General features: G+C 47.2%; 1 protein-coding gene across 5 annotated transcripts in view; it reads right to left on the bottom strand.

The window, feature by feature from the left end:
• Positions 1-15,730, bottom strand: part of LOC139234151 (GRAM domain-containing protein 2A-like) — a 104,877-nt gene that overhangs the window by 54,536 nt on the left and 34,611 nt on the right. For 3 of the 5 annotated variants that reach the window (XM_070865144.1, XM_070865139.1, XM_070865142.1), the window contains exon 2: positions 3,778-3,894. The exons of 1 other annotated variant lie outside the window; for it this stretch is intronic. In XM_070865144.1, the coding sequence (XP_070721245.1) occupies positions 3,778-3,875 (98 nt within the window). In that variant the 5' untranslated portion in view covers positions 3,876-3,894. Of the gene's footprint in view, positions 1-3,777; positions 3,895-11,935; positions 12,013-15,730 lie in introns of those variants that run through there. One more of the 5 variants, XM_070865143.1, reaches the window with a different exon arrangement.

Genomic DNA, 15,730 nt, shown 5'->3' with positions numbered 1-15,730 from the left:
AGCCACCTAAGGACTCATTTTAAGAGTGGAAGCAAGTCTTTCTCGATTCCGAGGGACTGCCTATGATGATGATTAAATATATTCAATGACCCAGCCTCCACAGCTCTCTGGGGCAGAGAATTCCAAAGATTCACGACCCTCTGAGAGAAGAAATTCCTCCTCATCTCCGTTTTAAATGGGCGACCCCTTATTCTGAGACTATGCCCCCTAGTTCTAGATTCCCCCACGAGGGGAAACATCCTCTCTGCATCTACCCTGTCCAGCCCCCTCAGAATCTTATACATTTCGATAAGATCACCTCTCATTCTTCTAAACTCCAATGAGTACAGGCCCAACCAGCTCAACCATTTTTCATAAGACAAATTGATGAATCAACATAACCAGGTTCACTCCTCATGAATTCCTACATTGCCATTTAATTTGTCTGTGTGAGTACACCTATCCAGAGATGCTTATCTATCTGCATTCGATTATGCGTTTCTAATTTGAAAGGGTTTCACGTCGCCTCGAGGATTCAACACAAGGAAATGGGTTTTGATCATATTTTAATATTCATTTCTATGTAAATTAAAACAAATAAGAAAGAATCCACAATTATCTGACTTAGAGGCCAGAGTGCTACCTACTGAACATCAGAAGGAGAGATTTCATTCTGATAATGAAATGGCCTGACCTATATTTATCCCTCAATCAAACTAACAAAAATAGATTATCTAGTCATTGTCACATTTGTGGGAGCTTGCTGTGCGCAAATTGGCTGCTGCGTTTCCCACATTTTGACAGTGACTACACTGAAAAAGTACTTCAATGGCTATAAAGCGCTTTAAGGCATCCTGAGGTCCTGAAAGGCGCTATATAAATGCAAGTCTTTCTTTCTAACAGTAGCACTGCTGGAAAGGCGGGACATTTGACATAAAAGTTAATTGAGGGAGAAGAGCTCTAACCAACCACACAGCATGGTGAAATCCTCGATAGTTTCCTGGAATCTGTCTTCCCGCTGACAGTTAAACAGTAACTACAGGAGCCTGGGATTGTGTAGAATTGCACAATCATGTTACGTAAACAAGAGGTCATCCAAAACTTGGCTGCCCATGTCCTAACTCGCACCGAGTCCCGCTCACCCATCACCCCCTGTGCTCGCTGACCTACATTGGCTTCCGGTTAAGCAACGCCTCGATTTCAAGATTCTCATCCTTGTTTTCAAATCCCTCCATGGCCTCGCCCCTCCCTATCTCTGTAATCTGCTCCAGCCCCACAAACCCCCCTCCCGAGATGTCTGCGCTCCTCTAATTCTGCCCACTTGAGCATCCCTGATTATAATCGCTCTACCATGGGTGGCCGTGCCTTCTGTTGCCTGGGCCCCAAGCTCTGAAATTTCCCGCTTAATCCTCTCTGCCTCTCTACCTCTCTCTCTTTACGACGCTCCTTAAACCCTACCTCTTTGACCAAGCTTTGGTCACCTGCGCTAATTTCTCATTATATGGCTGTTTCAAATGTTTTGTCTAATACGCCTGTGAAGTTTTACTAAGTTAATGGCGCTATATAAATACAAGTTGTTTTTGTTGTTGATTCTATAAAATGCATTGAAAATTAGTCCGCCACCTTCCTCCCACAATGCTGTCTGCTCTGCTGCTTGCAATTTCTCAGAAAGGAAACGTTTTCTTTTTTGTTTCATTTATTTGTTTTATTTGGGTTGCTGGCAAGGCCGGCATTTATTGCCCATCCCTAATTGCCCTCGAAGGTGGTGGTGAGCCGCTTTCTTGAACCGCTGCAGTCCGTGCGGTGAAGGTGCTCCCACAGTGCTGTTAGGGAGGGAGTTCCAGGATTTTGACCCAGCGACGATGAAGGAACGGCCGATATATTTCCAAGCCGGGCAGGTGTGTGTGACCTGGAAGTGAACTTAGCAGGTGATGGTGTTCCCTTGATGGGTTACTCGATGGGTTTATTTGGTGTTTTCTTATTCCCATTACACAAAGTGAAATATTCCAATATAATCTTTACGTGACCCACAAGATCGCACCTTTAATCCTTTCACTGTCTGTCTGCTAGTTTAACATAACATTGTGTCAGCCGTGGCTCAGTGGCTCAGAGGTAGCACCCTCGCCTCTGAGTCAGAAGGTTGTGGGTTCAAGTCCAGGAACTTGAGCACATAAATCTAGGCTGACACTCCCAGTGCAGTGCTGAGGGAGTGCTGCAGTGTTGAGGTGCTGTCTTTTGGATGAGACATTAAACCGAGGCCCTGTCTGCTCTCTCAAGTGGACATAAAAGATCCCACAGCACTATTTCAAAGAAGAACAGGGGGGTTATTCCTGGGACAATATTTATCCCTCAAAAAACAGATTATCTGAGTCATTATCACATTGCTGTGTGTGGGAGCTTGCTGTGCGCAAATTGGATGTCGCATTTCCCACAGTACAACAGTGACTACACTCCAAAAGTACTTGATTTGCTGTAAAGCGCTTCAAGATATCCGGTGGTTATGAAAGTTGCTATTTAAATGCAAGTCTTTCTTTTCTTTCAATAACCTTCTGACCTTTGCCCTCCAAGAATCGTTCTAATTAGGCAATAATTAACGTGAAGTGTATGTACATTGGCGGTTTGAGCATGCCAGTTATTGCTCTGGCGCAGTTAACACATGCTCTCTCTCATCCCTCCCGACTGTTAGATTTCTGTGTATAAACGAATATACCAGAGTTTATGGCCCAACCTTGCAGAGCCTCCTTTCAAATGATGCTTGTTAATAAGTGTTCATTCCAGAGCTCTAGGCAGAGTGTGGTAATGGAGCCATAAGAACCCTGAGATTTCAAAACCATGCTCTGTCAGCACACCAGGCCCTTTGGTATAGCCATTCATCATCATAGGCGGTCCCTCGAAGCGAGGATGACTTGCTTCCACGCCAAAAAAATGATGAGTTCACAGATGTTTCGAATGAAGGACCTGAATTACATCCTGAAGGGTGGAAGATGCCTGTGTGTGGATTTTTTTAGCGTGTGGTGGCCGTTGCACACCAGCCACCACACGGGCTTGACAGAGCTAGGTCTTGGTCCAGTGGCAAGGGTTGACCAAGATGACTGGAGACCAGCTCTGCTGCATGGGCCTAGTGCGCGCACGTATCGCAGTGTGGGCTGGCCCGTGCTGCCCCTGGCCCCGAACTCACGCCTCCTCAGGGTCCCGATCATGTCCCTCCACAGGCTCTCGCCGCTCCTTCGCCCCGACCTCGCCGCTCCTGCTGTATCTGCCCACGCTCCAATCACCGACCTGGAGCTCTACAGTCTCCCCATCTATTCCAAACTTCCAACCCTACCATTTCAGGCAGGAATGTCCGAACTATGTCCCATGTACCAACTGAGGCTTCCCGAGCCTTGTCATGTAGAATTACACAGAATCTATTGCACAGATACAGTCCATTCAGCCCAACTGCTCCACACAAGCCTTCTCCCACTCTGTGCCTCCCCCCACCATCCCCGTCCCTCTATTCTCTTTGCCCCCATGTATGTATCAAGCCTCCCCTTGAAGGGACTGTCAATCCGGTACACAAAGACCCGAACCCAACTGGTTGGGGTTTTATTGAGTCTTGTGAACATCACGTGACTGGCTAAGCCATTCCCAACTCAACAGCTCTACCAACCTGTGAGCATCCTCACCGGTGCACACATTACATTTAGTTCATGCAACCTGTCCACATGATTTAACCCTCTCAGCCCCGGCATCAGAATTAGAAAAGAGGTCCTAATGCAGGCTCAGTTCAGTGCTGGCCACGGGTCAGAGGTCATTTACCTGCAGCGTGAGCGGGATTCGAAGCTGTCCTCTTCCACCGAGGTCTCAAGGGCATCCAGGTTTGGGGAGGGGCTGTGGTCAGTCTGCACAGGCCCCATTTCAGATGATGGTTTCAACCTGCGACAACAGAAGCAATTCATTGCTATTCCATCCGTTGATGGCCTCATCCCATTGGCTACACCTGATGCCTTATTTCAACAACAACAACAACTTGCACTTATATAGCATCTTTAACGTAGTAACATGCCCACAGGAGCGTTATCAGACAAGATAAGTTGACGCTCAGCCACATAAGGAGATATTAGGACAGGTGACCAAAAGCTTGGACAAAGAGGCAGGTTTTAAGCAGGGTCTTGAAGGAAGAGAGATGGAGAGGCAGAGTGGTTTAGGGAGGGAATTCCAGAGCCTAGGGCCCAGGCAGCTGAAGGTACGGCCGCTGGTGCAAAGAATGTAGGGGATGCACAAGGGACCAGAGTTGGAGGAGTGCAGAGATCTCGGAGGGTTGTAGAGCTGGAGGAGGTTACAGAGATAGGGATAAGTGACATGGCAAATATCAAACCGTCAGATAATTAAGTCTAGGTTAAAATGAATAGTCAAATTTATTTACAAGTAAGATAATTACACAGGCATTGAATACATAAAAAGAGCAAAACTATAACACTTGATTTACACAGGAAATAAACTGTTCCAAAACAATAAACAGTCCAAATGTAGCAGTGCTTTTCAGTAACTTTTAACTATATCTCTGATCATAACATAAGAATTAGGAGAAGTAGGCCATTTGGCCCCTCGAGCCTGCTCCGCCATTCAATGAGATCATGGCTGATCTTCTACATCAACTCCACTTTCCTGCACTGTCCTCATATCCCTTGGTTCCCTTAATATCCAAAAATCTATCGATCTCTGTCTTGAATATACTCACTGAGCCTCCACAGCCCTCTGGGGTAGAGAATTTCAGAGATTCACCACTCTCTGAGTGAAGAAGTTTCTCCGCATCTCTGTCCTAAATGGCCGACCTCTTATTCTGAGACTGGAACCCCTGGTTCTAGACTCCTCAGCCAGAGGAAACATCCTCCCTGCATCTACCCTGTAAGAGTTTTGTATGTTTCAATGAGCTAATTTTTCTAAACTCTAGAGAATATAGGCTTAGTCTGCTCACTCTCTCCTCATGCGATAATCCCCCCATGCCAGGAATCAGTCTGGTGAACCTTTGTTGCACTCCTTCAATGGCAAGTATATCCTTCCTAAGGTAAGGAGACCAAAACTGTACACAGTATTCCAGGTGCGGTCTCACCAGGGCCCTATATAATTTCAGTAAGATGTCTTTACTCTTATACTCAAATCCTTACACGGAAGATGATTTCACAAGCTTCTCTTAATTGGCTCACACAGGATGGCCAGTGCCCAACATAGAGATGAAGAGCACAGGGCTACTGTCTCATTCTGTATCTATCTTTTCCTCAATGTTAAAGCAAGCTTAATGGAATAAGAAGCAAGTATTTCTCATCGGCCGGGCAGTTAATTAATTGAAGTAGTTATGGTTAGATTGGCAGACTCCTGGCCATCAACTGGTTCATTTGATTTCCCCCTCTTGACCGCAAAAACAACTATTCGATGAGCGGCTGTAAATATAGCACACTTTGTCCTTCCAGTGATCGCTAATTCCATTACACTCCTCGAATCAAGCCGCTGTATTCCGTCTGATTTATATAATCAATCAATCTAGCTGCTCTCACACAGACAATCATAAAAACGATGGATGTTGTCAAGACGGATTTGTGAAGTTGGCGACTGCCTGATGACAAAGTCAAAAGAACTTTCTTAAAAGGTGCAGCCGACCAATGTCAATTCTCAATCCGGAACAAAGCCACAAAAACAAAAGTCCAGACACTGTCCTGAGCTGGTGTGTGATGAATGGTCCACACAACCGAAATACAAATCTCCGCCCGCTGCCGCTCTTCTTGATCCGCCCAGCGCCACTTTCGAGGTGGCCTGGAGCGAGCAGGAGGAGAGAGCCACCGGGAACCGCCTGCCCGCGCCCAGATTGGCGGTGTACGTCGTCCAGTTGCCGCCCGCCGATCTTCGAAGGAGCTCGGCGATGATAATCCCTCCCAAAGTACCGCGCCGGCCATCAGCGGGACGAGGCCGTGATGGAAATCGACCCCTGTGTATTTCTCCTGGTCTTTTTTCCAAACAATCTTATTCACTTTCCAATCCTCAGAAATCTCTCCTGCATTTAGCAAACTTCCAAAGTAAAACGGCCATCCAGAGCTCCACTAATTGCAGTCAGCAGATACACTCAGGTGCACGTTGAACAAGCAGATACTGCCTATTTTTAAAGGGAAGGGGAGTATGAAGGGAGTGAGAGGGCAGTTTCGGCAGAGTGCTGAGCAGTGTTCCGTGCAGCACTGCTGTCTGTACAGGCTCCTTCCCTCGCTTAAAGAGAAGGTTTCATTTAATCTGCATCCTATCTGTGGGGGCCACGGGACCTGTGTATTAGCCCCACGTGCCCTAACAGAGTGCAGGGGTCCAAAAAAAACAAAAGACACCAGACTGGGGAGATTAATAAATTTTGCCCTACCTGAGCACCACCGCCGTTAAATATCGCTCCCCAATCGGAAAGCCGCAGTGACGTCGCCTCCTGCAGCTGCCGTTGCAAGAGGCGGCTAACGGGATCAAGGGATATGGAGAGAAAGCAGGAATGGGGTACTGAAGTTACATGATCAGCCATGATCATATTGAATGGTGGTGCAGGCTCGAAGGGCCAAATGGCCTACTCCTGCACCTTTTTTCTATGTTTCTATGTTGCTAAGTTATTATTTAAATGGAGAAAGATTGCAAAGTGCCGCAGTACAGTGGGACCTGGGGGTACTTGTGCATGAAACACAAAAGGATAGTGTGCAGGTACAGCAAGTGATCAGGAAGGCCAATGGTATCTTGGCTTTTATTGCAAAGGGGATGGAGTATAAAAGCAGGGAAGTCTTGCTACAGTTATTCAGGGTATTGGTGAGGCCACACCTGGAATACTGCGTGCAGTTTTGGTTTTCATATTTACGAAAGGATATACTTGCTTTGGAGGCAGTTCAGAGAAGGTTCACTAGGTTGATTCCCGAGATGAGGGGGTTGACTTATGAGGAAAGATTGAGTAGGTTGGGCCTCTATTCATTGGAATTCAGAAGAATGAGAGGTGATCTTATCAAAACGTATAAGATTATGAGCGGGCGTGACAAGGTGGATGCAGAGAGGATGTTTCCACTGATGGGGGAGACTAGAACTAGAGGGCACGATCTTAGAATAAGGGGCCGCCCATTTAAAACAGAAATGAGGAGAAATTTCTTTTCTCAGAGGGTTGTAAATCTGTGGAATTCGCTGCCTCAGAGAGCTGTGGAAGCTGGGACATTGCATAAATAGACAGTTTCTTAAATGATAAGGGAATAAGGGGTTATGGGGAGCGGGCAGGGAAATGATCTGAGTCCATGATCGGATCAGCCATGATCGTATTAAATGGCGGAGCAGGCTCGAGGGGCCGTATGGCTGACTCATGCTCCTATTTCTTAAGTTCTTATGTAGGTCAGCTGGAGACACTTGCAGATAACCGGGGCCTCAGCTCCTGGCAGCTACACACCTTCCTGCTGACCCCAGCATCTGCCTACAGTAGGGGAATACAAGCATGTTATACAGCCAGCAGCTCCTTCCAAAGCACATTTCACACCGGATCTACACACTGCAGGCCAGCTACCTGCATCAGGCTCACATTTCAACTGATGGTTATTAACCCAACCAGCCCCAATTTAACCCTTGCACAAACTGAAGGATTTTCGACTGTCTCTCGGCAAGACATCAGCCTTCACTTAAAAGTACAAAAGTTTCAGCCTTCAACAATTCTCTACACAAAATGTACCAGTCATCTTTTATCTGTGCAACATCGCCCAGCTAACATTTACTCTCTATATGTAACAGCCCCGGCCATCTATTATTTCCACAACACCCCTTGTTACTGTGTGTGTAACACTTTCTCTGCCTGTCACTGTGTGTGTAACACTCTCTCTGCCTGTTACTGTGTGTGTAACACTCTCGCTGCCTGTTACTGTGTGTGTAACACTCTCTCTGTCTGTTACTGTGTGTAACACTCTCTCTGCCTGTTACTGTGTGTGTAACACTCTCTCTGCCTGTCACTGTGTGTGTAACACTCTCTCTTCCTGTCACTGTAGTGTGTAACACTCTCGCTGCCTGTTACTGTGTGTGTAACACTCTCTCTGCCTGTCACTGTGTGTGTAACACTCTCTCTGCCTGTTACTGTGTGTGTAACACTCTCGCTGCCTGTTACTGTGTGTGTAACACTCTCTCTGTCTGTTACTGTGTGTAACACTCTCTCTGTCTGTTACTGTGTGTAACACTCTCTCTGCCTGTTACTGTGTGTGTAATACTCTCTCTGCCTTTTACTGTGTGTGTAACACTCTCTCTGCCTGTTACTGTGTGTGTAACACTCATTCTCTGCCTGTTACTGTGTGTGTAACACTCTCTCTGCCTGTTACTGTGTGTGTAAGACTCACTCTGCCTGTCACTGTGTGTGTAACACTCTCTTTATGTCTGTTACTGTGTGTGTAACAGTCTCTCTGCCTGTTACTGTGTGTGTAACACTCTCTCTGCCTGTTACTGACACACTCTCTGCTGTTACTGTGTGTGTAACACTCTCTCTCTGCCTGTTTCTGTGTGTGTAACACTCTCTCTGCCTGTTACTGTGTGTGTAAGACTCTCTCTATCTGTTACTATGTGTGTAACACTCTCTCTGCCTGTTACTGTGTGTGTAATGCTCTCTCTGCTGCCTGTTACTGTGTGTGTAACACACTCTCTGCTGCCTGTTACTACACTCTCTGCTGCCTGTTACTGTGTGTGTAACGCTCTCTGTGCTGCCTGTTACTGTGTGTGTAACACACTTTCTACTGCCTGTTACTGTGTGTGTAACACACTCTCTGCTGCCTGTTACTGTGTGTGTAACACACTCTCTGCTGCCTGTTACTGTGTGTAACACACTCTCTGCTGCCTGTTACTGTGTGTGTAACGCTCTCTGTGCTGCCTGTTACTGTGTGTGTAACACACTCTCTGCTGCCTGTTACTGTGTGTGTAACGCTCTCTGTGCTGCCTGTTACTGTGTGTGTAACACACTCTCTGCTGCCTGTTACTGTGTGTAACACACTTGCTGCTGTCTGTTACTGTGTGTGTAACACTCTCTCTGCTGCCTGTTACTGTGTGTGTAACGCTCTCTGTGCTGCCTGTTACTGTGCGTGTAACGCTCTCTCTCTGCTGCCTGTTACTGTGTGTGTAATGTGAGGCTTGGGAATACCTCAGTTCCAAGAACCCTAGGCATTCAGCTTGTTAGCAAGACCTGTGCTGGAGCAGGTATCTGCTGCACTGTGAAAGTGACAATGCAATTTTCAAGTTGCAGTGTTGAACTTTGCGAAAGGACGGCAGCTCGTGTCGCATATTACACTTAGCGGCATGACGAGTGCAGCGGGTCAGCTGGGCCCCCGTGAATGGCGGGACCAGTAACACTTCTCCATAACCAACGGGATTTCGAGATTGAGAAAAAAACATCATCATCATAGGCAGTCCCTCGAAATCGAGGAAGACTTGCTTCCACTCTAAAAATAAGTCCTTGGGTGACTGAACAGTCCAATACGGGAATGACAGTCCCTGTCACAGGTGGGACACACTGTGGTTGAAGAAAAGGGTGGGTGGGGAGTATGTTTGCCGCACGCTCCTTCCGCTGCCTGCGCTTGTTTTCTTCATGCACTCGACTCGAGGTGCTCAGCGCCCTCCCGGATGCACTTCCTCCACTTAGGGCGGTCTTTGGCCAGGGACTCCCAGGTGTCAGTGGGGATGTTGCATTTTATCAGGGAAGCTTTGAAGGTGTTCTTGAAACGTTTCCTCAGCCCACCTGGGGCTTGCTTGCCGTGAAGGAGTTCCGAGTAGAGCGCTTGCTTTGAGAGTCTCGTGTCAGGCATGCGAACAATGTGGCCTGCCCAGCGGAGCTGGTCGAGTGTGGTCAGTGCTTCGATGCTGGAGATGTTGGCCTGAGCGAGGACACTAACGTTGGTGCGTTTGTTCTCCCAGGGGATTTGCAGGATCTTGCGGAGACATCGTTGGTGGTATTTCTCCAGCGATTTGAGGTGTCTACTGTACATGGTCCATGACTCTGAGCCATACAGGAGGGCGGGTATCACTACAGCCCTATAGATCATGAGCTTGGTGGCAGATTTGAGGGCCTGGTCTTCAAACACTCTCTTCCTCAGGCAGCCGAAGGCTGCACTGGCGCACTGGAGGCGGTGTTGAACCTCACCGTCAATGTGTGTGCTTGCTTATAATAGGCTCCCGAGGTATGGAAAGTGGTCCATATTGTCCAGGGCTATGCCGTGGATCTTGATGACTGGGGGGCAGTGCTGTGTGGCGGGGTCAGGTTGGTGGAGGACCTTTGTCTTACGAATGTTTCGTGTAAGGCCCAGGCTTTTGTAAGCCTCAGTGAAGATGTTGACTATGCCCTGGAGTTCAGCCTCTGTATGTGCGCAGACGCATGTGTCGTCCGTGTACTGTAGCTCAACGACAGAGGTTGGGACGGTCTTGGATCCGGCCTGGAGACGACGAAGGTTGAACAGGTTCCCACTGGTTCTGAAGTTTAGTTCCACTCCAGCGGGGAGCTTGTTGAGTGTGAGGTGGAGCATGGCAGCAAAGAAGATCGAGAAGTGGGTTGGCGCGATGACACAGCCCTGCTTGACCCTGGTCCAGACGTGGATTGGGTCTGTGATGGATCCGTTGGTCAGGATCACAGCTTGCGTGTCATCATAGAGCAGGCGGAGGATGGCGACAAACTTTGGGAGAAGCCAAAAAGGAGGAGGACGCTCCATAGACACCTGCGTTTGATAGTGTCAAAGGCCTTTGTAAGTTCAAAGAAGGCCATGTACAAGGGTCGGTGCTGTTCCCTGCATTTCTCTTGCAGTTGTCACGCCGTAAAGATCATGTCCGTTGTAGCCCGTAGGGGACGAAATCGCCACACAGAGGATCGACAGAGAAGGTAATCAGGTGAATTAAAGTCAAACCAGGCATAGCAAAAGAAATAAAGAGGGAAAGATACATTGGATTAAGAGAGAGAGAAAATAAAGAGACAGATAGGAAAAATAAGGAAATGTAAAAATTTTAAACTTGACATTTTTAAAATCTCCAACAACAATTTACTACATACAGGAATGAAATCGAATACTTAAAATTTTCCCTTCCTGGGCCAAGAGGATTGGCATTGCATTAACAATTATCACGATGTTGAAAGGGTACTTATGCACTTAATTACTAGTCTTAACTGTTCGCGGCGAGCTTGACGGGCGATTAATGTGCAAATCCAGCAAGTTCTTAAAAATAGCAGGGAGGCTGAGGGCGAGACACCGTGTGTGTTAAGCAAATGGCGGAGCGAGATGAATCAAGCAGCGAGTTGCAGAGATTCGCACCTCACAGTGTATCTCTTCATCCCCGGACCTTGCTGGCTGATTTGTACATTGATACCGGCACGCGTGGTTAACACATCATTATTTCCTAGCAAGATATTTCTTAGCGATCCTTTTTTTTTAAAAACAAACATTTCTTGCACACGATCACAGCGCAAGAGGCCAACGACATCACTGCACGAGAGATGAAGTTGCTCTCCCTGTGTGTCCGCTGCAAAGCTCAGCGGGGAACTAAAACATGCCTTCAGTTATAAGTGCACAGATTATGTTCTACAATTCTTTCCCATGGAGCGTTCCAAACAGATTAAACATAGTTTATCAAACAGCGATGTCACAGTTACAGAGACCCCTGGGAGTGGGGGCGGGGGGTGGGGAGGGTGAGGCAGGTCCGACAGAAGACCTCAGCATCGCCCTCACCCCAAAGGTAGCATGAAAAGAAATACAATCTCGCGTTTCAACATAAAACTGTGCCATCACATCACAGCGCCTGGCACACACAGGAAAAGGGTTTGCTAAACACGTCTCAATCAAGGCAGTTCCCCTTTAAATAGCACCCACATAAAATACCAAGACCCCTCGAATCAAACACAGCGACATTAAAAAGTGGCAAATAGCAGTAAATGAAGACGCATCAAGCACTTAAATCTGTCTGCTTCTCTCTGTACCTGTGAGTAACAGTGGAGGAGATTGGCCCCATTGCAATGACCCAGCTGCCGTACAATGGAACCAGTGTCCTCCTGGGAACTCGGGCTCCCATCTGCTACCAAAGCTCCAATCAGAGAGTGAAAAATGAGGAATAATCTATAATTCACTACTTGGAAGGGGGGATGGACATTTCCACTGCATCTTAGAGGGGAGGGTTTCTTTGTCAAGTGCACTGAATCAGTTCTTTAAAGGGATGATGTGAAAAAGTTTCAGCTAAACTTTTTCTGAGTCAGAGACGAGGTATCCCAAAAGAGCCACAATCAGTGATGTCATATGCAATTTATATATCGATCCAGCTTCCAGTAATTTGCATTGTCACGCCGTGTATTTATAAACAATGAAAAAAGGTTTGTCGAGCACTTTTTCACGATGATGTCAGCTGTGGCTCCATGGGTAGCACTCTCGCCTCTGAGTCAGAAGGTTGTGGGTTCAAGTCCCACTCCAGGAACTTCAGCACAAAAAAATCTAGACTGACACTCCAGTGCAGTGCTGAGGGAGCGCTGCACTGTCGGAGGTGCCGTCTGTCAGATGAGACGTTAAACCAAGACCCCATCTGCTCTCTCAGGTGGATGTAAAAGATCCCACGGTGCTATTTCGAAGAATAGCAGGGGAGTTATCCCCGGTGTCCAAGCCAATATTTATCCCTCAATCAACATAACAAAAAAACAGATAATCTGGTCATTATCACATTGCTGTTTGTGGGAGCTTGCTGTGCGCAAATTAGCTGCCGTGTTTCCCACATTACAACAGTGACTACACTCCAAAAGTAATTCATTGGCTTTGAAATGTCCGGTGATCGTGAAAGGCGCTATATAAATGCAAGTCTTTCTTTCTTTAAATTGAAGGGTGCAAAACTCACCCCAACACACACATCCCGTCACATGTCATAACACTGAACTAGCTCTGACACTCGATTGTCTACCCTCAGACCGAGTGCCGTGCTCCAATCGAATGGGATGGATTGAGTGAGGCAGCGTTGCGAAACCGCCTCCATTCAGTGGCACTATTCATGGAAACTAAATGGTCAAAATTCCATTTTCATTACGTGGTATCACGGTACCTTTCCATTCCATGTGGAAATCCGCACACGAGTTATTTTGTTTTTATTCGTTTCTGGGATGTGGGCGTCACTGACAAGGCCGGCATTTATTGCCCATCCCTAATTGCCCTCGAAGGTGGTGGTGAGCCGCCTTGAACCGCTGCAGTCCGTGTGGTGAAGGTGCTCCCACAGTGCTGTTAGGGAGGGAGTGCCAGGATTGTGACCCAGCGACGATGAAGGAACGGCCGATATATTTCCAAGTCAGGATGTGTGACTTGGAGGGTAACGTGGAGGTGGTGATGTTCTCATGCGCCTGCTGCCCTTGTTCTTCTAGGTGGTAGAGGTCGCGGGTTTGGGAAGTTGCTGCAGATGGTACACACTGCAGCCACGGTGCGTTGCTGGTGGAGGGGGTGAATGTTGAAGGTGGTGGATCAAGTGGGCTGCTTTGTCCTGGATGGAGTCAAGTTTCTTGAGTGTTGTCGGAGCTGCACTCATCCATGTGTACATGCATCCAACGTACATGTGTGTGTGCATCCAACATACATGTGTGTGCACACCCAACATACATGTGTACATGCATCAAAAGTACGTGTGTGTGTGCATCCACCATACACGTGTGTGCACACCCAACATACATGTGTACATGCATCCAACATACATGTGTGTGCGCATCCACCATACATGTGTACATGCATCCAACATGTGTGTATGTGTGCATCCAACATACATGTGTGTGCACACCCAACATACATGTGTACATGCATCCAACATACATGTGTGTGCACATCCACCATACATGTGTGCGTGCATCCAACATACATGTGTGCACGCATCCAACATACATGTGTGCGTGCATCCAACGTAGAGACTGTTAGAAAGGCATACAGGATCCTTGATGTTATAAATAGAGGCCGAGAGACAATCACAAGGAAGTTGTGCTGAACCTTCATAAAACACTGGTTGCATGGAGTGACACAGAAACAGGCCGACTAGCCTGTCCGGATTTGTACTCCACCCCCGTCTCCTCCCGTATCCCACCTCAGCCTCGCAGCACATCTTTCTCTCGTGTACTCCTCCAGTTTCTCATCTGGCATACAAGCTATTTGCCTCAACTACTTCCTGTAGTAGCGAGTTCCTCATCCTATCCGCTCTCTGAGTAAAGAAAGTTCTCCTTATTTCCCTATTGGATACATTAGTAACGACCGGGTATTTATCAACCCGCATTTTGGGATTCTCCCGCAAGTGGACAGATGCTCCCCATGTCCAATCCATTCATAACTTTGAAGCCTCCATCAGCCCACCTCCATCAGTTTACCTCCATAGATACATAGAAACATAGAAAATAGGTGCAGGAGTAGGCCATTCGGCCCTTCAAGCCTGCACCGACATTCAATGAGTTCATGGCTGAACATGCAACTTCAGTACCCCATTCCTGCTTTCTCGCCATACCCCTTGATCCCCCTAGTAGTAAGGACTACATCTAACTCCATTTTGAATATATTTAGTGAATTGGCCTCAACAACTTTCTGTGGTAGAGAATTCCACAGGTTCACCACTCTCTGGGTGAAGAAGTTTCTCCTCATCTCGGTCCTAAATGTCTTACCCCTTATCCTTAGACTGTGCCCCCTGGTTCTGGACTTTCCCAACATTCCTAAGAACATAAGAACATAAGAATTAGGAACAGGAGTAGGCCATCTAGCCCCTCGAGCCTGCTCCGCCACCCAACAAGATCATGGCTGATCTGACCATGGACTCAGCTCCACTTACCCGCCCACTCCCCATAACCCTTAATTCCCTTATTGGTTAAAAATCTATCTATCTGTGACTTGAATACATTCAATGAGCTAGCCTCAACTGCTTCTTTGGGCAGAGAATTCCACAGATTCACAACCCTCTGGGAGAAGAAATTCCTTCTCAACTCGGTTTTAAATTGGCTCCCCCCGTATTTTGAAGCTGTGCCCCCTAGTTCTAGTCTCCCCGACCAGTGGAAACAACCTCTCTGCCTCTATCTTGTCTATCCCTTTCATTATTTTAAATGTTTCGAGAAGATCACCCCTCATCCTTCTGAACTCCAACGAGTAAAGACCCAGTCTACTCAATCTCTCATCATAAGGTAACCCCCTCATCTCCGGAATCAGCCTCGTGAATCGTCTCTGTACCCCCTCCAAAGCCAGTATATCCTTCCTTAGCAAGGTGACCAAAACTGCACACATTACTCCAGGTGCGGCCTCACCAATAACCTGTACAGTTGCAGCAAGACCTCCCTGCTTTTGTACTCCATCCCTCTCGCAATGAAGGCCAACATTCCATTCGCCTTCCTGATTACCTGCTGCACCTGCAAACTGCTCCATCAGTCCACCTCCATTAGTCTATCTCCATCAGCCCACCTCCATTAGTCTATCTCCATCAGTCCACCTCCATTAGTCTATCTCCATCAGTCCACCTCCATTAGTCTATCTCCATCAGCCCATCTCCATTAGTCTATCTCCATCAGCCCATCTCCATCAGGTCTCTTTTCTAAAGAAAAAAGCCCCAACATGTTCAATCTTTCCTGATGGCTGTAACTCTCAGTTCTGGTACCATCCTTATCAATCTGTTTGCAATTTCTCCAGTGCATTTATGTCTTTTTTATAGTACGGAGACCAGAACCGTGCACTGTACTCTAAGTGCTGCCTGACCAGGGTACTAGACAAGTTTAACATAACTTCACTACTTC

This window comes from Pristiophorus japonicus, chromosome 21 (assembly GCF_044704955.1).
Source record: "Pristiophorus japonicus isolate sPriJap1 chromosome 21, sPriJap1.hap1, whole genome shotgun sequence".
Taxonomy (NCBI): domain Eukaryota; kingdom Metazoa; phylum Chordata; class Chondrichthyes; family Pristiophoridae; genus Pristiophorus; species Pristiophorus japonicus.
The sequence above is the reverse complement of the archived record's forward strand: the minus strand, read 5'-3'. Positions and strand labels throughout refer to the sequence as shown.